At 37.8% G+C, this 23,888-nt stretch overlaps 1 protein-coding gene across 2 annotated transcripts in view; it reads left to right on the top strand.

Moving 5' to 3' along the window:
• Positions 1 to 3,958: 3,958 nt before the first annotated feature.
• foxf2a (forkhead box F2a) overlaps positions 3,959 to 23,888 on the top strand; it is a 377,307-nt gene continuing 357,377 nt past the window's right edge. The window contains exons 1-2 of one of the 2 annotated variants that reach the window (XM_082174068.1): positions 3,959 to 5,913; positions 7,614 to 7,832. In XM_082174068.1, coding sequence (XP_082030194.1) covers positions 4,923 to 5,913; positions 7,614 to 7,783 — 1,161 coding nt within the window. In that variant the 5' untranslated portion in view covers positions 3,959 to 4,922 and the 3' untranslated portion in view covers positions 7,784 to 7,832. Of the gene's footprint in view, positions 5,914 to 7,613; positions 8,428 to 23,888 lie in introns of those variants that run through there. The other variant, XM_082174067.1, reaches the window with a different exon arrangement.

Raw genomic sequence — 23,888 nt, 5'->3', positions numbered from 1 at the left:
TTTTCACGAATCATCATCAAATTATGTTTTATTAACAAAGTTCGGGAGGAGCACGTTCAGATAATTAAACCTAATTAAATACTCTGGGATACTCTGGGTTCCGGCCAAATTTCGAGCCCGGAGCGGAGGCCAAATACACATCATCTTTACTCTGTTTAATATGATGTAAGTGTGCACTCGTGAAAGGTTCATAAATGTAAAATATTATAATGTTTGCAATAACCAGTCAGTTTTATAGCTATAGTTTTCATACTTTTGTTTTTGTTTCCACACTACCCAAATGCTTCAAACGTGTACAGTAGGCTATATTAATAGCTGGGCACTTTGAGAGCGTGAGACTTAATACAAGATAAATCAGCTTCATTTTGCGGCAGCTGTGAATATTAAATAAAACAAATCAATATACAATCCTGGTAGGATGCACGGAGGAAAAGTCCCACGCGAGCTGTCCGCGGTCCTGAAGATAAGATGACATGACTCAGATTTCAAGGCCAAGTGATTTACCTACTAACATATTAAAAGCCATATAAACGCTTAATTTAAGCGATTTAATAGATTTTCAAATCTAAATCTGTCCTTGTTTCTGCTTTAAAAGCCTGCCTCTTAAAAACTTTTCATCGTGTTAAACAAAATTACCGTGTTCTTATTATTAGTAGCATTAGTTTTGTTGTTCTTATTATTGTTAGTTTCGCACGTCTTTTTTTTTTTTTTTTTTTTTACTTTGTTTTGGGAAAATAGTCACGTCTCAATAGATAAATCAATACATATACAATTTTCCTAAAAAGCAGACCGTTTCAAAAGCAGGATTTGGGGAACTATGATATCAAATGCACGATCAACTGGCGAATTTTAAGTTAAAGGAGTATAGCCTAAAAAAAAGTGAATATTAGCATGAATTCGCGTGCGCAGGAGGATGGATAACCCACACAAGTAGATCAAATTTCCATATTTGTGTCCTTTATAGAGTAGAATAGAATCAAATATATCTTTATTGTTATTTTCATTAATACAACGAAAGTTTAGCAGCTCACAAGGATTGGAAAAAATTGAAAAAGCATAAATATAAGAAAGTGACGTAATGTATACAATAGTTTGTGCAAAATAAAACAAAAACAAACAATATAGTGCTGTGACTATGTAGAGATGCATATCCATATCCATATGATAGACATAACATATTTATGACATTTAACAAATATAGACAGACAGACAGACCGACAGAGATAGATAGACAGACAAAGAGAGAGAGAGATCGATAGATAGACAGACAGACAGACAGACAGACAGACAGACAGACAAATAGAGAACTATTCACTGAACACTAGTTCCTATATCCACTAAATAAATTAGTCACAAATGTCGTTATTAAAATAACTTAAATTGACATCATGTTATGTCTGCAACACTCATCAAACATCCTCCTGGCAAAGTAAAAAAAAAAAAAAATCGACCTCAACTTCTATGTATTATGTTATATGACGTCAATGAGAAAGTCATTACAACCAATCAAACTGACAGGGTTTGTTGAATGGCGTTTGAAGGGCTGGAGAGACTATACTGCAACCTACAGGATACCGTGTAGGCCTACAATATCGTCTACTAGCCCACATCACGAAAATCAGGATTATTAAAGTTACATTTCATTCATATGGTCAAATGACATTATATTATAAAAGATTGTGGACTACATTTTAAATAGGTGGGCCTATTCATATGTTTCTTTAAAAAAACATATCAAAATGAAGATGCAGGGAAAATTAAGACCCACGTCATCAATTCCCCAAAGAGTGTAATCTGTGTTATTATCATGCAGTTTATTTGTTTGATTGAAACTTAAACAATTGCTGAAGTTGTTGGGCTCGCGAGGGGGAGAAACGTTCGTCATTCGTAGGCGCCTCGAGAACCCAGTGCTTTGTTTTTTTCCTCGCTGAGTTTCCCCGAGAGCGGACACAGATATATTTAGCAATTCAATATTTATATTTTCTGTCCAGAACTGCAAATATCCGTCCCCCTGTCACGCGGAGAGTAAAAACCTCTAGTATCGACATCTCTGCCAGTGCCAGTCGGCCTCGTCAGTGTAAAGGTCACGAACAACAGTAGAGGAATCCTGCAGTCTGGTGCAACAACGAGAGTCTCAGGCGTTAAACCTTCAAAGTCTTTCACGTATTTTTCTTTTGCACCGAGCACGGTTTCTCCAAGCCAAGCGCGCATCCTGAACGCAGCGGGGACAGCGGGTTTGATGTTGCCGGGGATTTTTTGAGCCCGATTATTTTCTTTTCCCTTATTGTTATGACGAGGGCTGATTTTATCTTCACATCCTTTTGTTGTCTTTGATAAAGATGTGAGGCTGCTTGTTTCTGCCTATGAGGCACGGTTGTGAAAATTGCCTTCGGAATCGCAGCATTAGTGCGCGTGTATTCATGACGAAGCCAAATAATAATAATAATAAAAAAAAAGACAAACTGCAGTGTTGGCCTAATGTTTCAACTGTAAGAGGCTTTCAACAGAATATTTTAGTTTACAGACAAGTAAATATAAACATCGGAAATTTGTTTTAAATAATCATTGTTACGTGTAATGATAATAAAACAAAAATCGTTAATTATAGAACCGTCTACTTAAATAATATAAAGCAGGAAACATGTTGTTATTATTATTATTATTATAATTATTATGATACAACAAGCCTAAAGGCGCACCAGGGTAAAAGGTACATTTAATTAGATTTTCCTCTAAACCACTAGATGGCACAAAAACTTTCCGCTGCGCTTTCCAAAACATCCGCTTTTCAAGATGCACGTGGAAATTTGTCTGATCCTTGACGCAAAGTTTGACCTAATATTTTTTTTTTTATTTTTATTTTTTAATGGTGTAGATTTAAGTACCGCTAAAAATATTGAATGTATTTTGAGACAAAGGTCTTGTTAATGATTTTGAGTTTTGTTCAAGCTAATTAAAGCAACAAGAAGAATATGTAAACATATGGTATTTGGGGTAAAACGCGCTCCTGCTGTCGAGGTGAAAGACAACAATTAACATGATAATAAACAGCTGGCTGACTTTTCCATTTGTTGACGTGAAATAGTTAGGTTCAGATGATAAATATAATTTATTAAGTTGGCCAACCTTAGAGATTATCACCATATTAACAATGAAACTATCCTATTTAAAAAAAAAAAAAAAATTATAAATAATAATACATATAATAATAATAATAATAATAATAATAAAATATTGTTACTTTTGTAAAGCTATATTAAATTATGATGGGATCTTGAATGCTGTCAGAATCTTTACTTTTCAAAATAATTTTGTTTCTGTATTTGTTTAAGCTAAATATATATTTAAATTAACATATTTTAATGACAGTATATTTATCGAACAAAAACGAATTCGTTTATTTATCAAAATGATCAAAATAAACAGAAAACAGTATTTTGCTAAAGTGATTGTTTTGAAGTAGTATTACCTTAGACATTTTTGAAAACAAATTGTTTTAGCTAAAGTGTATTTGTATCCTTTTTGTACCCCGTGTCTGTGGAGCAAAAGGACACCTCGTACATTTAAGATTTTTCAACAAACTAACAAACAACTTTTATGATTTATTTTCACACAAAATCAATACACACATATATTTATTCTGCAATTGTACACTATGGTAATAGTGAAAAGCCCATTATTTCTTAAGGTGTGCCTTTAGCCCCGTTGTACCCTATTATTACTATAATTTTTCTGTTAAATCGATATCGATTTTATTTAAAATTATTAAATAAATCATTAAAATGAAGTCAAGTGACCTTTTTTGTGTTTTTCTTTCACGCTAATCATGGATGTTGGAGATTTTTTTTCGTATGGCCAATTAAGCTCACTTTCCACAATTAATTAGTCGTCCTCTCAGGGGGGATGATCGGGGTCCGGGACGGTAAACTGACACTGCGCTGTGTGTGGTATCCGAGCACTGGCGCAGCGGCTGATGGAAAAAGCCTGCTTCCACTCATGTCAAAATCATTTATCCAGAACAGCCCTTTACAAGAACTTGTATACACTTGGAGAGGGACTTTTTTCGCCCACCCCCATCATGCTTAACTTGACGAGATGCTCAACCAGGTCACTGCCTTACGCGCTCACATTCTTCTCTCTTTGGCGAAGCAACGAACCTTACTTCGCACGTTATCCGGCTGTTCTTTCGTTGGTCAAACGCGCGAGCAATACTCACAAGAAGTGCGTTCCTATTTCAACCTCCCATCTATTAGTGCCAGAACTCTCACCAAAACACGCCATTAATTACTGGAGGTCTGACAGCGTTCGCCCCGGTGTTTGGCGTGTGGCGCTGTTGATTGAAATGTCGGACTAGGCTTGATAAATGGCGTTATTGCGTGTATTTAGGTTGTCAGAGGGGAGGTGGGGAGTCTCTCCACTCGGACTCTGCACAGCCTCCTGCCAGACCGATAGCTGGAGGCATGCCAGACATGGAAAGGGGTGGGTCTCCACAGTTTGAGGAGATTTCTTGGGAGGAATTTAGTGGGGATCTAGGGGGCAGAGAGAGATTTACGAATTGATAGGTGGTCGCGTTTTGTTTGGCCGCACGTCTTTGCGCCAGAGGACTCTGGAGCATTGAGTTTCCTTCTCTTAAAGGATTAGTCTTCACGATGGCCACCAAGAGACTAAGGAGGGGTCGCTATCCTGGCGACACACAGCTGGTGGCTTCAGCGAGGAGCGCGTCCTGCGAGCAGAGCACAGTTGTGGCGCACTGACCTCGGCCGCCTTGAAGAGGAGTCACTGCAAGCTTTTTAACAGAGATTCTTGGAGTACCTATCGTTTTCTCCTTTCTTTTCTAGCCTGGGGTGCGTTTGACTCATTTTTATTTTTTTTTAAAGACTGACCCCGTCGTTTTACATCCATTCAGCTGCAAGGTTTTAGCAATGACGACGGAAAGCCCTCAGCAACAGCTTGACCCGCCGCCTCCCCTCAGATCAAGCCCGGCGTCCAGCGGCGCGATGCACTCGGCGCTCCAGAGCACACAGACCGCGCTGGAGACCACGACTGCGACCGGCACCAAAGGCAAAAAGTCCAACTCGGGCATGAGACGCCCTGAAAAGCCACCTTACTCCTACATCGCTCTTATAGTCATGGCGATACAGAGCTCTCCGACCAAAAGGCTGACGCTGAGTGAAATTTATCAGTTCCTCCAGGCTCGCTTCCCGTTCTTTAGGGGTTCCTACCAGGGCTGGAAAAATTCCGTCAGACACAATTTGTCTCTCAACGAATGTTTCATCAAACTTCCCAAGGGCCTCGGGCGGCCGGGTAAAGGCCATTATTGGACGATCGACCCCGGGAGCGAGTTCATGTTCGAGGAGGGCTCTTTTCGACGCAGGCCCCGCGGTTTCCGAAGGAAGTGCCAGGCTCTCAAACCCATGTACCGCATGATGAACGGGATCGGCTTCGGGGCTTCAATGCTGCCGCAGAACTTTGACTTCCAGTCGCCCTCCTCGTCTCTGGCCTGCCACGCCAACGGCTATAACTTGGACATGATGACCAACGCGGTGCCTGGCGTTCACGCGGGTTACGATGGCCTCAGTGCAGGGCATCATGTCTCACACATGTCATCGAGTCCGGGCTCCACGTACATGACGGCGTGTCAAGTCGCTTCTAACGGCGAATACGGGCCGGACAGCAGCAACAGCCCGCTTCACTCTCCCCCGGCGGCCATGAGCGGCTCTCTGGAGTGCCACTCGCCGTATGGAGCCGCCTCTGCACACTGGGCTTCATCAGGAGTGTCTCCTTACATTAAACAGCAGCCACTGACCTCCAGCAGCCCGACGTCCTCTGGATTACACTCGAGCATGCCTCCGTACGCCTCTCTGGAGCAAAGCTACCTGCATCACAACGGCAGAGACTCGGCCGACATCTCAGGTGAAGCGCCACTGCACACACGCTCGCTTTAATATACGCATATAAAGTTCATCAGGATTGATGTACCTGCTGTTATTCTAAAAAAAAAACAATTGTAACGCTTTATCTTACAGTGTCCTTGTTACATGTTACATGTAGTAAATGATGCATAATTACAAGCAACTAACCTTAAGCCAAATCAAACCAAACCCTAATCCATGTACACTGTTAAAAAATTCGGCCTTCAATTTTTAAGGACAATCATCTTGGATTTTTAAGTCATTTCAACTTAAATTACATTAAACTGACTTTTCAAAAACGAGTTGAATCTTGTTTAACTTATAAAAAATGTAATAGCTAGAAAATATTATTTTGATTTACAGCAATGTAAAAACATGTCATAACTTATTGATCATATATTTTTTGTTTACAGTGTAGTTACTTAATATTACTCAGTACTTAAATGTATAAATACAGTGTAGTAAAGACACCTTAAAATAAAGTGTAACCAACTTGTTGTTTTTTTCTTAAATACATTTTCGTTTAAAGAAAGCCTGACTAAATACCACACAATTTAAGCACGCTAATCGATCTTAAAATCATGTTTGTAGGCTACAAAAGCACGTGTTTTAACTATTTACTCAAGCCTATATTTTTTCTCGATGTAGCAATGTAGTAGCATTGCGTATTGAAGCACTTCATCAGTGTTTTTAAATACATTTGTATCACAATCATTGGTTCCGTTATAGCATACATTCATCCATATTCATTTACAAAAATAATATATACAATATGTTATTTGAAAAAGCCACGAATCACATGTACTGTACTATCATTCTTGTTTTTATTCCCTCAAAGTAGGAAAAGTAAATTATTTTCAGAGGCCTTAAAAGTGTTTCGGGCCCGATGTAATGAATTAAAGTTTGTGCGTGGCAATTAAGAAGTGGATTTTCCTACAATTCTGTTTAGGAGAAACAGTCTAAATAGGAAAATAGCAAATGTCTGACGCAGAAGGCCTCAGTGCGTTTTTTCCCAATCATTTCTTAAGGTTATGAAAACAATGCCGCCTTTGCCAATGGATTGGTAATGAAAACTCAGTCTACCCAAAATGAGGGTTCCCCAGAGAACCTTTCAATGATCAGTTCTTAAGAAAGGACACATTTTCTTTATAGTGAAGACCATTTAAAAAAATAAAAATCTAAAGAACCTGTTTCCACTGTAAAGATCATTTTGTGGAATGGAAATGTTCCATTAATGTTCTTCATGGAACCATCAATGCCAGTAAAGAACCTTTATTTTTAAAACTAAAGAGGTAGATAGGTTCGGACTGTATTATATGCGATGCTTCGGTTCAGGTGACCCAAAAATATGTTTTTAAAAATGTTAATTATAAAATGTATAATTTCTAAAATGCGTTTAATCAAACAAAATAGGGAACTGGATATTGATTGAACAGCAATTTAATATTATTTAAATTTGTAATATTTATAAAAATAAAATAAAAACATTGCCATTTTTCTTTAAAGACTGAAATGGCGTCGATATGACTATATAATACATCGTTCGTGTGGATAAAAAGCATGTCTTCTAAACATAAAAAATAATATCCAATTGCTGTAAACTGACAGTGTGATAGAGAGCATGCACTTCTAAGAAGATTGCAAGCCTACTTTCGTTGGCGATATTATATATTAATAATTGTCTTTGATTTTCGTCAATAGGAATGTCTCGATACCAAAGCCACTCATCGCCAGTCTGTGACAGAAAAGACTTTGTGCTGAACTTCAACGGCATCACATCGTTTCATCCCCCCAGCAGTGGATCCTATTATCACCATCAGCTGCATCATCACCAGGGAGTCTGTCAAGATGTCAAGCCATGCGTTATGTAATTTTAATCATAAATCCTCAAGTACGGAAATGACGAGATTGTGAGTGTGTGTGCTTGATGCACATCAGTTATCGACGAAGAACAAATGAAGGAAGAAATGAACTGATCGGAAATGAGGACTCCAGAGGGAGTGATGGGAAGTTTATGAAATATATTTACTATCTTGGAAAAACCTCGAAACTTCTGCAAAAAGGAGACACGAAAAACGGGTTTATCCCAGTCCATAATCAATAGCCAAGTGTTTTGTATGAATTGAGCACATTTGCAATGAGGATGAGAGGGAATATGTTCAATAACTGAGCATAAAAAAGTCGTAGTAAAATGAAACCTTGTAATTTTCGATGCACTCAGCAACACCGCGCGCGAAATGCAGGATTGAGGGAATTCAGTTGTGTGGGATGTGATGCGTGTCATAAACCCACTTCAACACAAATCATCTTATTTTGTCTAAATCTTATGTGTGTTTCTTTTCCCACCTCTTATATGTTCAGGGGTGAATGTGTGGATCTGTGGGTCATTTCTTGTGTAAAAGGAAAGAGGCCTACGGAAACCATCATAGAATAATAATGATTGCACTTTTAGTAGTTTAACAAGTTGACAAAACAGTTATGTACAGTACAATAAAACGATGTATTCTCAAAATCAGTAAGTGTATTTATTCATGTATTGCTTAATATTTAAACTGCTTGTTTGTTTGTCTGGATAAAAAAAACGCAAAAATATTTGAACCAGCAATATTTTTGTTCATTGTATTTATTTATGCAATTGCCTTTAAAAGTACATTTTAGACATAAAAATAACTGGCTTTTTCACACTGAAATACGCACTTCAGGAGAAAAGAAAACGTCCTTCTTGGATTGTTGTAAAAATAAACATGTAAAAACGGATACAGTAGAGATAATAAACCATGAAACTGGGTTACGACAGTTAAGACAACACAACTCTGACAAACAAAGAAAGTGACACTTTCGACCAAATTATGACCAATATAATCACAGTAATTTTGTAAAACTCGATCGAAGGCGCGTTCTAAATGAAGCATACAAATTATAAATAAAACGGATAAAAGCACATTTCTCAACTCGATCTCAATAAACTTATGCACGGAATCTTAGTGCCATAAAATCAATAACAATCAAATAAAAGCGGGGTCCAATTCTTATAGCTGAATTTGATTATTAATGATCAACGAGAAGAACGAATAGAGAGAGTGAAAGCGCGTGGAGGTTTTCTCTGCTCATATGTAGGCCTACTCGCAGAACTACTGAAGCTTTAAAAGTTAAACATGATGCAATGTCGCCATCTACTGTCACATCAAATACTGTGTAAAGTCATAATTCATAATAATGTGTAATCCTTAAATTATGTTTCAGCCTTATTAGAAAATATGTTTAGAATGTATATTGAAGCATTACTTTAGGCCTACATTCCTTTCCCCCCCCCCCTCAAAATCATACACAACTAAAACGAAACTCTAATATTAAATAATGCTCCTCTCTGATAAAACAAAAACAAAAAACCATCAATATAATCCTTTGTCAAATAATAACACTTCAGTCGTCCAACCCTAATCTTTTTTTTTTAAGTAAATATTTACTATCATATAAATGTAAATTTAGTATACTGCAATAAACGTCCATGTCTTAGGATATACTTTACTCTTAAAAAGTAGGCTACACTGTAAAATAATTGTACAAGTGATAGGCTATTTTTCCAAATAATTCTTTAATATTACGTACAATTTTACTTTTTGTTTTTTAAGTGCATGAATTTAAAGCCTTACATAAGCATATTCAAACAGAATTTGTCCAACCTAATTATCAAGACACTTTAATAGCAATGCGTTCTAAAAAATAAAGCGTTCTAAAGAATAACGCGAAAAACTTTAGAACGCTTTAGTAAAAGTTGCTTTCCACTACAGTTTGAATCGGCTTTAATGTCCTTATTGTATTCTTTAGTGACCGTATTCAAAAGTAGCCTATAGGCTATACACCGTGTCTGCTGATCTGCATATATTCATTACAAATTATAATTCAGTTGATGGAAATAGCCATTCAATGACGCAACGAGCTTGAATAAACAACAAAGCTAATACTTATAGCCTTGATTAGCTTGTTCAGGTGTGTTTGGTTATAGTTGGAGTTACATTTCGCCGGAAAGTGGACCTCGAGGGCCAGAGTTGCGAATCAGGCTGTTTTCTGCAGTTGTCATGTTCATTTCAGTTGATCAGGGTGAACACGGTTGCTAAAGAGTTCAAGGCTTACGAACGCGCCACAGTGGACACTCAATTATTTGTTTATTTTATTTTCTTTATCACGTTCTTCACATTTAAAGAGGAAAGGACAATGTCTTAAGTAACTCGTCTCACCTGCCAGCTGTTTCTGCTGAAATATCGCCATCATCGGACAAAGTTTTCTTCACACACAGATTTAAAAATATGACTAAATAAACGATCAAACCGGTAGACTAATGTGAAGCTCCCCGAAATAAAGGATAAAGACTAATTAATGGAGTGAATTTAGACTGATTGTGTGTGATGAGCATTTGCAAAAAAAAAAAAAAAAAAAGCATCTGCACAAAGAAATTTGTGACTGTGATTCCCTTACGAAAATGAACCATGGTTTTACTACAGTAGCCTATTAGTAACTGTCATTACAAAAGGTGTTTTCGTCAACTGTCCTCTCCACAGGGCTCTCTGATTGAATGGTGGAGGTTTCAGGCCTGTGACTCAGTTATTGAACTTGTTGAATCTGCCGGCTCACAGACCCACCTACCGGCCGGAACAAGTATAGTTACAATCTGGCGCCTGCAGCTGTACGCTCGAGCGCCCAGACTCATCCATAAACTATTATAATAATTAATATAATATTTCGGGGTCATGACCCTGGCAACTGGTTTTAATACAATTCACCAAAAATCACACTAAGAAAAATAAATGGAATATTGTATTATATCTAAAATATTGCAAACATGTCAAAAAAATATTATATTATAACAAAATTATGACTTTACAAAAACATTGAAGTATAACGTACAAATATATATTTTTTAACTTTTTATAATTTTATTTACAGTCACCATGAAATCAAAATTGACAATTCTTATTTTATTACAGAATGTCGCAGTGTTTATGATCCACATCATCATCAATTTGCACTCTTAATCTTCAATCAAAAAATGTTAACCTCCCCTGTTTTTGAAATCGGCCCCTCATTCACTATTCCATTCATTGGTCCACTAATATAGTTCACTTGAAGGAGTGAATTCGGACACTGAGTGCGCCGGAAGGGCTGACGCTTTTGTTTCGTTTGTGCTTGCTGTTTAATATTTATTTGAAGCTTAGGCAGCTGCACTAGTAAGATGAAACTATTTATCTTAAACTCTGTCAAGGAAACTATGTATAAACCTTAATTAAAATGTAATAATCAATTAAAAAGGAATATATACCTACCTGTATGATATTGGGTCATTCCTGGTATTCTGTGCCTTTATGGCCATCATAAAATATATAAATCAAACTCAGTTTTTATAATACATTAGGGTGATGTAAAACATTTGAAAAATGATTTTGGTCAAGCTCAGGGTAAATAAATGTAACCATTGATTAAACAAAATAAATTAAAAAGAAGATAAAAAATGTCCACCCTGTCAGGGACAAATGAACAACATTTCAAATAATTATGTTTCTAATTTATGATATACCTTTGACCCTTTAAAAGCATATCAGTTACTAAATGACCAGAAAATATAAATATTTTTATTTTTTAAATATTGTATAAATATTGTGTCAATATTAATATTTGAATTGTTCTGTCTCACAATCATTTTACATTTTTCCTTTTGAAATACAAATGCCTAAAAGGCATTTTTGCTCACTGCATTATTGATACACCAGTCAAATTAAAATTTTCACAGAATTATTAGTATGTTTTTGCTGGTTTTATGAGAACATTGTAAAAAAAAAAAGAAGAAGAAGCTTAACAGGGTGGACAAACTGATAACAGGGTGGACAAAATAGTAAAAGGTTGGACAAGAAAATAACAGGGTGGGCAAAACAGTAACAGGTTGGACAAAACAGTAACAGGTTGGACAAAACAGTAACAGGGTGGACAAAACAAATAACAGGCTGGGCAAAACAGTAACAGGTTGGACAAAACAGTAACAGGGTGGACAAAACAGTAACAGGTTGGACAAAACAGTAACAGGGTGGACAAAACAGTAACAGGTTGGACAAAACAGTAACAGGTTGGACAAAACAGTAACAGGGTGGACAAAACAAATAACAGGGTGGACAAAACAGTAACAGCTTGGACAAAACAGTAACAGGGTGGACAAAACAGTAACAGGTTGGACAAAACAGTAACAGGGTGGACAAAACAGTAACAGCTTGGACAAAACAGTAACAGCTTGGACAAAACAGTAACAGGTTGGACAAAACAGTAACAGGGTGGACCAACTGATAACAGGGTGGACAAAATAGTAAAAGGTTGGACCAACTGATAACAGGGTGGACAAAATAGTAAAAGGTTGGACAAGAAAATAACAGGGTGGGCAAAACAGTAACAGCTTGGACAAAACAGTAACAGGTTGGACAAAACAGTAACAGGGTGGACAAAACAATAACAGGTGACCCTATTACGCTGTAGCCACATTGGAACAGCGGTTTGGAAAACGGATGGATGATTCAGCAGTGGGCGCCATCTTCTGGTCAGATGTGGGACTTCATTCGGTGCGTGACTCTCATGGTGCAGTAATATTATGTGTAGTATTTAGCCGTTGGGGGTACATAGGTTGTACACATTATTGTAGTGCCTTGTGGGATTGAATGAGTGCACTTGCTAACGTCCACTATAGCTTTTGTAAGAAAAATATCCACATTTAAATCTTTATAAACGGTAACGGCCGCACACGAGTCAGTTGCGGCAGAAGAGTGACCTCTGAATGTATTGTTCTCGATTACCTCTGGCCTTTCTTATGACAATTAATTCTGAAAAAAAATGTGCTTAACATGTGCTTAGATATTGACAGGACTGAATATGTAAAAAGAAAAAAGATTTTTCAAACGATTGTCATTATTGCTCTTGATTTCAGTACCCTTAATATACCCTTAATATAATTTTTAAAATCAATTGGATAAAACATTGTTTGGCCCAGGAGAATTGTATATGGTTTTTATACATTTTATAAATGCTGCTATCGTAACTTCACATTAAACTGTCTTTTAAGAAATTGCTAGAAGCTTGAAAATTAGCCTTTAAACATAATTTCTCTCCACACTCATGCATATACTGTGCAATAACCAATATATGTTATCTAAGTACAGGACTATATTTAAAGATTAATGGTTTGATAATGGAATTCATTTTGTTTTAGATTTGCTAAATAGTAATAAGGTTCACATTTATCAACAATTTACTTCCTTCTCTGGCGTATATAGAGATAACCATTTGCTTGTGAAAAGCATCTCATTTAAATTGCTTCACCTTTTGAACACATCTCCATTATAATTATTATATATATATATATATATATATTTTTTTTTTTTTTTATCGGAGGTATTAATATTTTGGATAAGAAATTTTATAATTTTTACATTAGAAAGTATCTCACATAAGATCCCAGTTGTTACCCAAAAGCACTTATTATATGGTCAGAGAGAAATACGTTTTTATTGCGTAATTGCATAATAAATACGTTCACTTCAAAATACTGCATAGATGTTATCCTTGGAATGCTTTTCTTAATAAAAACAAAGAAGACATCTCACCACAATGCTCTTCTTGCAACCTTGAACCTCAAACTCTCACACATTTATTTTGTAACTATTCTGCAGACTTTTGGAAACAGATATCTATGATGATTTTTTATATATTTTACAAACGAGTTGCAATAGATGACATATGGTATTTTTCTTAGACTGTTATAATTGACAACACATTAAATTTAATAATTCTCCCTGGGAAGTTTAATTTACATAAAGCTAAGTTAGTCTATTTGAGTTTATGTATTTTTTTGTAAATTACAAGAAATAAGAAATGTATTAAAAAAAATCCCTTAGTCTGAAAAAAAGTTATTTGCAGAATCTAATGCTTTACCTTGTATGCATTTTTTTCCCTGTCTTCTGAAAACATGTGTATTAAGATATAGAAAGATCTGTTACATGTAGCCCCCATGTCTGTTTATTGTTAAATGGTTTTTGTACGTTCCTTGAAAAAAATAAAAAAATAAACCATTCCATATGTATGCACATAAATAAAGCACATGATGTGAATACGATGACGGTTTATTGTTACTAAGGGATGGCTTTAAATAAACCAATAAAAAGCCATTTTATTGTGGGAACGCCCAACTTCCTTTGATCCATGCACCAATTCTCGAGGGATGAAATCCATTTTTTTTTCTCATTCCAGAAGTAATTTTCACTCGAAAATGTCACTATAGGAAACTTTACTTTAATACTTTTAATATTTTCACTTTCACAAACTGAAAGTTGAGTTCGACAATGTAGCTTGCAGCTCCCTCTGTTGGTGAAATGAATCACCATACGATTGCTCTGGTAACCAGCTATCTATTTTGGTCTGGCTTTTTTCCCCCTCTTCAGCTTTTGGTGTCCTGTCCCAGAAAATGTGTACAGAACCAAGTCTTTTATCAATCTTTCTTGTTTGATAAAAAGAAAAAACCCTCTGTGCAGTACGCTCAGACAGTGCCGGAGTGGGCCTGTTTTTAGTTTAATGTAGTTTAATGTCCAAGACAAGCCATATTTGGATATAATTTAATCTCCGCAAAATCTGGAAGTACACATCAAAATTGACAGGGTTAAATCAACTCTAGTAGAGTTAAAATCACCTCCAAACGAGTGATCTTATTGTCCCAATAGTTTCAGTGTTACTTGTTCAACACTATGAGTGAGTTATATTTACACTGTGTCGAGTTAAAGGTACAATATATACGAATTTTGTAATAAAATATCCAGAAATCATTTGCACAGTGTGATATATTTCCTGCAGTTGTGTACTTACAATATCCCAAAAGTTCGCAAAGATTTTTAATTTCAGAGAAATTCCAATTTTAAATAATTGGCCGTCCCGGAAAACCTGTTCACTTGTCGCCTGTCACTGACGTAATATCCGCGTTATCCCTGGTTTCCGCTCAAGTACTGCGATAGTAACCATGACGACAGATGTGGACAACTGTGCATAATGAGTGTAGTGCGTAACCTCTGGCTGCACGCTGTTGTTGTTTCGTTCAAACATTATGGACCATGGCAAGCAGACTTTGGGAAAAAAGGAGAACTAAAACGAGGATCAATATCAGCGACTAACTTGGACTTGACAGCGCTTCACGAGTCACGACTTCACAGAGACGCAGCTCTTGTATTGTACTTTATTAGACAGGTGAACAAATGTACATAAAACTAATCAATGTTTTATAGCTCAACATGATGAAATGTTAGAATATGATCAGTGTGTTATTCTAATGTTGATCTAGCTCACTGCTAGTCTCATACAGACAAACTCACACATAGAATAACATAACTTTAACACACTCAAATGCAGTTTAGTGTGATAGTGTAGAGCAAGTGAAACAGCGCTGCGTTACCTCACAAGTTTCATTCGTCTAATACACGTCTAATACACTGACCTGTGTGAGCACTAATACAGCACTTGCGTTTGGTAGAATGAAATCTCCATTCCTTTATATCCGTGGGACTCGCGTGTGGCGCTGATATCATGATAAAAACATCAGTGTATTCACTCATCCATAAACATTATTAGATCCATCGGCTTGACGACAAGTTCCATAATTCCGCAGGAAATTTTGCGTCATCAACTTACGCCTTTGTTATTGTAAGAGGTTAGCGACCCCTAGCGGCGAAAAAAAAAAACATATTGTACCTTTAAAAAGACAACTTTGGTCCACACCACAGGGAGATGATTGTTCCTTGACAGCAGTGTAAAGAGTGACAGTTTAACACTATTATGATAGTTCCTTTTCGAAAGGGAACTCACGCTGCGTCCTCTAGTCTAGAGGGCGCTATGGGGAATGCCTCTGACATGACCGGTGTATGAAGAATGAGTCTAAACATGACAATGAATTGACATTGGCAGGCGGCAGCCTATGAAATCACCACTGGTGTGACCATGAGTATAAAATGGTACCTGTGAAATACGTCTATTTTTGTCTATTCTCGTATGATGTTTTTGAGCAGTGAGTGATCAGAGAATCTGACGTTTGAACTAGTGCGTTTGACTATCGAGGGGGTAAAATGTGCACTTTTTGCGATGCGGTCGCAGTAATTGGTTCCACCTGTGCATGACTCTCTCCTGAGGGATGATAGTTGATCGCCTGCACTCTGCGGTTTGCGTCCCGTAAAAAGCCATTACAGTTAGGCGGGATTGAGCGTGGGGGTTCCAGGCAGAGCAGGGACAAGTAGAACAGGAAGTTTCCTTTTTTGGCTCCTCTTGGCTCAAATATTCTATTGTTCTATGTATGTATCAATTCTGAGGAATCAGAGACAAAAAGTGTAGTAATTGTTATTATTATAAAAATTATGAGTTATGGAAAGTTATGCCTGCACCAATGACAGATTAGATCTGGTTTGGCGGCAAAAGACAGACTTTATGGAAAACATTAATTTTTTGGACATGTAAATAACAGAGCTCAGCCTGGATAGCAGTATCGAGTCGTTAGTTTTTTTTTTCTGTCAACCTCCTTGGTAAGCTGTCCTGAGCGAGGTACGTTGATAGGCAGCCTCTCGCTTTAGAGAGTTATGCTGAGGTCTCAGTCCTCAGAGCTCAGCTAGGCGGTATGCCAGGTTGTTAGGCTTTCTGTGAGCCTCCTTGGCTACTGCCTTTACATTACTGGAGCATTGTTAGGCCACCTCTCATTAAAGAAGCACATTCTTCTGAGACCTCCACTCCCTAGCTCCACCCAGACAGCAAGTCTAAGTTGTTAGGCTTTGAGAAGTCTCCTTGGTTAGCCTGATCTGAGCATAGGATGCCGATAGAGTTACGGTTACTTTAGAGAGTTGCCATATTCAGGCCACTATCCTTAGAGCTTGGCCAGGCAGTAGTGTCAAGTTGTTAGGCTCTCTGTGAGTCTCCTTGACTACTGCCTTAACAGAGTGAGGCTGAGGACTCCACTCCTCAGAGCTTCGCCTGGGCATCAGTATTCAGTTGCTAGGCGCTCTTAGTGCCTCCTTGATGGCTATTCTTGGCGCTGGGCATAGAAGGCCTCCTCTCGCTTTAGAAAGTGGTCATGCTAAGGCCACTGTGCTTAGAGCAAGACTGGGATGGGGTATCGTCACGCCTCCGCTCCCTGAGCTCCGCCTGCTTACTAGTGTCAAGTTGCTGGGCCCTATATGAAGCCTCCTAGACAGGTGTTGAATGTAGCTAGGCCTCCTCTCTCTTGGGAGAGAGAGTCATTATGCCAAGGCCTCCGTCCTTTGGGCTCAGCCAGGGGCTAAGTTGCTAGGCTCTCCGTCTTATTGAAGCCTCCATTCTTCAGGGCTGTCTGAACAGAAGTTCAGAGAGTTAGGATCTCTGTGAGACTCCTTGGATGCTGGCCTAAATAGAGAACAAAGTTAGGCCTTCTCTCTCTTAGAGTCCTCCTGTTGAGGTCTCTGTTCTTGAGATGCTTAATGATCTTACATGTTTATGATGATATTCCCTCAAAGGTGTTCATAGGAATACCAAGCTCTTGGGCTTGCCTGTAAGGGGTTTTATAGCTTGGTCTGTGGCCGCAGGGAATTAATCGCGATGCTGGTAAGCATCTTAGGGATGGGGACTCCTTTGACTCTTTGACTTATGTCAGCCATTAAAGGCACACTATTGCAGTTTCCGTTTTTCTCAAACAGCGACCCCTAGAGTCACAGTGGAGTACTTGTATTTAACGTTACTGTCGTAAATACCACTAACGCAGAGCCGTCTCTGCACTCTTCCGACCGCGCTTTCTTCGTTTTCTTCATCGACTCTGCCATGATTCACTTCTGAAATGCGTGCTAGTGTCTTCCATAGAGGCTGCTTCATGTGTTGTTGATGTATGTGATGTCGGGCCGTAAAGCAAGTCGTGAGTCTCGCGAGATTTGGCAGGGTGCCACCTCTCAAACTTGCACTGCTGGTTTTGCCACAGGCGCACCAGTAGTGATGTCATAGGCTGCCGCCCGCCAATATCAAGTTCGTTGTCGATGCTTCAGACACCAGTCATGCCAGAGGCATTCCTCAAAACACCCTTTAGGGGACGCAGCGTCTCGTTCCCCTTCTCAGGGAACCATGGTTACATGCATAACCTGAGACAAATTTAACTATTGACATTTTAAAGTCCCTGTAAAGGCAATTCTACAAAAAAATTCTAAACACATTATAAGTGCTAGAAATGTATTGCTAAAACATATTACAAAGACTGAGAACTGTGAAGTACTAAATTGTGGAGTTAGACCGTTAAACAGTTTTTCACCATTGCTGTGAGCTGGATTTTTTGGGCGGGGCTAAAACGGGGGATTGATGACGCACTGCGACCCCCTGAGCTTGATTGGGCCCCTACTTGATGACGCACGGAGTCACTAAGCCTATCGCCGCTCAATCGCGAGTTACTATCAGACAGCCTACAGTTTACTAGCTACTATGCCCACGGCTCTGGCTATGCCTTCGTCATGTAAATGCGTATTTCCTGGATGCAATGACTTAGAAAACAGATCGGTGTCCTTATTTAAATTTCCGAAAAATTATCATATCAAGAAGAGGTGGATTAATCTTGTGAAGAGCTAACGTTACCTTGATGGAGAGCTGATGATCACCACCACACCCGCCTCTGTAGAGATCAGGATAGTTTACTTTCGTCTGAGACAACTGGAATTCACTGATAATCCGCTGTTACTGGTGAATGGGGCCGAACCGACTATGTTCCGCCTCGACCTTCATCCTCCCGTCGCGCCGACATGCACGAGCTGTGCGCGAGTCATATTTCCCGCGAGTGGGCGTGGTTTCAGCGCAGCCAGCGGACACGCCCCCAGCGTTTGAGAGCTGAGACTACTGCTCATTTTTTCGAGATTTTGATAGCTTATTTTATTTACTTGGCGGCTTTTTTAATCATTCAAATTGGGCTGGGTGGTATGACAAACTCAGAACACATACTTAATTTTGACTTTACAGGGACTTTAAACTCCAGTGTAATGAGTTAACACAACTCTATTCAGTGTTGATGGAACTAAAATAACTTTCATCTTCTATTATAAATGCATGAAGGCGCTCATCCATTCACACAATTTGAATACTGCTTGTTAAAAGGAAAACCTTCTTATCTTTCACAATAAAAAAAATAAAAAATAAACAAAGGAGTTTCATATTCAACACCACTGCAACCATACATACCAATATGGTACTCTGTACCGTAACCTTTTACCCCAAGGGGTTGTTTCAACATCAGAAAACATTGATATGTTGATATGTTGAGCTCTCTCACTGGTCCATATTGAGGCCTCTGAAAGTTAAAAGTCTCCCAGTTCAAAGCCATGTGTGATTGATGTATTTTAACCAATGTTTTTGTGAGGCTTTTAAAAAAGTTAATTGATTGTTTAATATTTTTTTGATGTTTTGTCTTAATTCGCATACACCAGACGTGTACAAGAGGAACAATGTTTCGAATACACCTGGGGTAGTGGATCGTAGAGTAGTGTTTTGGTAGTAGATTTTTTATCAGGAAACAGGTTTATAAATAAAGTGTGATCATAAATCAAATGTTTAAGGCAGTATGTTAGTATGCAGTATACCATTATTTAATCTGGTAGAGAAAACAATGTTTACAGTCTGTATAAGAAGTAAAAGAAAATTCCATACAGGAAAATGTTTTGTCTAAACATAAAAAAAAAATATATATATATATATATATATATATATATATATATATATATATATATATATGATATAATATATAATATATTTTAAGTCCACGTGGCCATTTTTTTCTTGCAAGTAACCCTTAATTAAAATTTGGAACTCGTTTACTTAAAGGGACACCAGGCAAGTCTGAGTGTTTTTTCTCTACGAAGCTCCCCCTAGTGTCTGGTAGTAAATGCTTTCAAACACTCTGTTGTAAAAACGAACTGTTGTCCCTCCCCCCTCGCCACGAGCAACCCAGCTGAGCAGAGGAACCAGCTATTTCAAAACCAGTTATGTCTACCGAGGCAAGTAAAGCAATATTTTCTTTCCAACTGATGGCGATTTTTTTATTTATTGTGTTGTCATGCATACTAGTATTTTTACCAGGAACGAACGATATGAATCGGGCGAACTACTGCTTTCACGTTTGTTTGTTTTTGGGAGAATGGGCATGAGCATAAAAAATATATATATATCGGAGGCTAATATTTGTCTAAAGTTATATTAGTAAGGTCTATAAGTTCATCTGGTAGAATGACAGTTTACCTTTGCTTGTCTAAGAAAACATCAGAACGTTTTTTCTAGCTCGATCATGATATGTGCAACATGTTTATTGCCTATTATCAGACGCGTTGACTTAGTGACATAAAATAAAAGTGTAAGTTACACAAATAAAACTGACAGAGGAACGGCCAAACAACTACAGAAATCAAACGTGTTTGCTAATGACAATGCTAACATCCAAGTTATAGTATCTAACGTTAGCGTACTAGTAAGCCCGTAACAGACAGCGATCATAATAAAAACCTTTACAGACAATAGCAAACATCCTGAGGTCACAATTACTTGAAATTTAAATATTAAACACAGTTTATTCCAAAGATACTTACAAGTGCAACAGCAGGATCAGCATCTGTTTTGCAGGCTTCTGTTTCTCTCAGTTCTCATTCTGAAAAAGCCGGTCCGATTTACTCAAGTCTGACTTCTTGCTCGGTCAGTCTCCCATTTCCTCTTTCGTTGGTCCTCCGACAAAGATTTCCTAGCTTTCTGCTTCTTTTTTACAGGCTCAGCCATAACTCAATCTATCGTTGCCCTTTGCTTATAGCTAGCCGGTGCTTGAATGGGGGCGTGTACGTGTGCAGTGCCGTCAAGCAATTCGTTACATCGCGAGACACGCGATACTTCGTGACGGCGAGGCCGCCGACCCGCCGGCCCAAAGTTGCAAGTGAGTTTTTTTCTGCTCTCGGGCACCAGGGGGGTGCGAAACCACCACCATTCAACCCAAAATAAGTAATATAACCATTCCACTGACTCCGAAGCTGTTCAGTTAAAGTTAAAAAGTTACCTAGAGCACCTTTAACTCTTTAACAGACAACACATTTTTAACCAAAAGCTTGTAAAAAAGTTTCAGTTCATACTGTGCCACACCTTCCAGTATAGTGTGCATTGTCAGCTGCATAGTTCTCAGAGGGTTTGAAGAACTGCAATGAATTAAGCAAACTTCTTTTTTTTTTACCCCAAAATTTGAGGTTTCTGGATCTTCAAGTAATGCATTGCAATGAACTGCATGTAAATGTTTTGAATGAAGAATAAAATTTGGGTCATCTTCAGTGAAAACAGTCTGAAAGTCACTTTTCACAGTTAGGCAAAATCAACAGCAGTAATGTTGCACTAAAAGACTCCACAAATCCAAATAGTCCAATAAGAGCCAAGTTGTACTCTGTTACCTGTACAATGGTCTTTCTTAAAGGGGTGTCATATAGAGCAGTGTGAATTATTTGAGTCTCTAAAATCATGAGGTCATCAACAAGAGGTTGAAGAACAGCATCAAATCCATATTTCTTCAAGTCTTCAGAATGAAGCAAAGAAATAATATGGATGTTCATCAAAACAGTGTTACATTTTGGTGGACGATTCCGTAAAATAAAAGAAATGCAACCGAGTTTATGAATGCCCTTTTTTGATCCCAAGGGATTTGCGGTCTCAAAGTCATCATAGTACAGCTGAAGCTGTAATTCATGTTTGTCTTGTGAATGAGTTTTGATGTATTCTCCATCACAAATGTCTTCATAAATATCCTCAATGTATTTACTTGCTTGTTGAACTACTTCCTTATTTTTAAACATGGATTGAAGTGTTTTTAGAACTGGAACTTATCCATTACCGGGACTTGGGTAAAGATTCATGTTGGTTTGTCTCGACGTAAATCATATCGCACACTCTATAGACTCAATGTTGAAGATGGTGAAGGGATTATCCATATCATCAAATACGGCTTCAACTTTCTGACGGATTTCTTCACTACCCAGAACTGATGAAAAACTTTGTCTCTCTTGTATTGAATATCATTTACCAACTCCTAAATTGAAATAACAACTTGCTGAACTGTACTGTTAGCAACTCTTGATGCTTGTAAGCTGAAATTCTTGTTGCTTCAAGCACTACTGTATCATGTTGTGAAGTCAAAGGTATTGAGTCAACTTCACTGACATTCAGCTCTAAAGTTCTTTCACAAACTCCACTGAACTCGCCCTTATTCACACCCACATTATGGACTGTTCCATCACCATGAACACCATGTATGGAAGTAAAATAATGTCAAATGTTTTTGAAATAAAAAGCCTGTTGAATTGCACTACTTGAAAAAAAATAGGCATTGCATTAACCATGCTTGCATTTTAATGCATTGTATTTTTAGTGCTTACATTTTTATGGGCTGAAATTCAACATGGTTGAATATTTAAGCTGTGAATATTTCAATTAAAAAAATTTCAAACACCTTTTCATTATTAAAAATTCAATAATCCATATTCACCTTTCATATTTCACTTCCAAAATATTCAAACTGTTTAAAAATACAACCAATAATATTCAACAGGCAATTTTCGGTCCATTTTATTTCGCTTTGCAAATTCGCTTCCACAAATTCAGTGGTTCAAATTCGACAGTAAATTCAACATTGACGTCCAGGAACTGCAGGAAAAGCAGTAGATTGCCGAGCATACTCTCCATCTGCTGTTAGTCGACCTCACCATCAGATGGTGCAAAAGCGCGTGTTGAAGACCAGCAACAGTTAGAACAAGTCATTCATTCATAAAACTCATTTACAGCAATGTAAGTGTATTTGTGATTATTATGACGGCTGTTTTATGTTAAATTCAGTGCCTTCACGGTTACTTTTCCTGTGTAGCCTACATGCATCTTTCTCTACCGTGAACGAGATTATAATGTTATTCCCCGATGCGGATATACAGATCCAATGTTACATTTTTGAGGTTGACACATATTTCTCTTGGTTGTTTAGTTGCCTTAACTTTATATTGTGGCGATGTGCTGCATGCAGGCTATTAGGGTTTCCCTCAATACTTCAGGATTCCCCTGCTGGACATATACAACGCTTAACGTAGCTTAATGGACTACAGTGATGTAAAAGACCAAACTCGCAGGCAAGCAGATGGACTCAGAATAACGCGCAAAGCTTAATGCTGAGCGTTTCCCAGTGATAGACTGGCATACAGATGGCTTGATGTTGGACATTCCCACATTTAGGGACCGTCTCTAAAGTGTATACGACTTTGGTATACACGTTTCTAACTCCGATAGCATTTGAATAGAACGACTTACAGTCATAAAACCTACTGTAAAGTGTTCATGTAGTGTCAGGCATAATGCGCACCCTTTGGATTTTTGATATTTATTCAAATAAATTTAAGTTTGCTATTGAAGTTAGAAACGTGTATGCCAATGTTGTATGCAACTTTAGAGACGGTCCCTAAATGTGCGAATGTCCAATGTCAAGCAAATTTTTACATTTAGTCATTTAGCAGACGCTTTTACCCAAAGCGATTTACAGTTAAACTAACAATAGGAGGACAATATGCAAGTGCTGTGACAGTTTAAGCTAATGCAATACACGTATGCATACTATATGTATGTGTTGATTTTATGCCAGTATATCACGAAACGCTCAGCATGAAACTTTGCGCGTTAAGTTCATATTCTGAGTCCATCTTCTTGCCTGTAGCCTTTATAATAGCCTACAGCCTACTTCCCTAATAAGGTGCAAGATTGGTCTTTCATATCACTATCAACGGAAGGGAAATTCCTTGAGTATGAGGTATTGAGGGAAACCGATTATGATCCTGTTCATGGTAGAGAAAGCTGATGACATGTAGAATACACAGGGAAAGTAACAATGAAGTTATTGAATGAAACATAAACACAGCTTTT

This window comes from Leuciscus leuciscus (genome assembly GCF_965113295.1).
Source record: "Leuciscus leuciscus genome assembly, chromosome: 6".
Taxonomy (NCBI): Eukaryota; Metazoa; Chordata; class Actinopteri; order Cypriniformes; family Leuciscidae; genus Leuciscus; species Leuciscus leuciscus.
The sequence above is the reverse complement of the archived record's forward strand: the minus strand, read 5'-3'. Positions and strand labels throughout refer to the sequence as shown.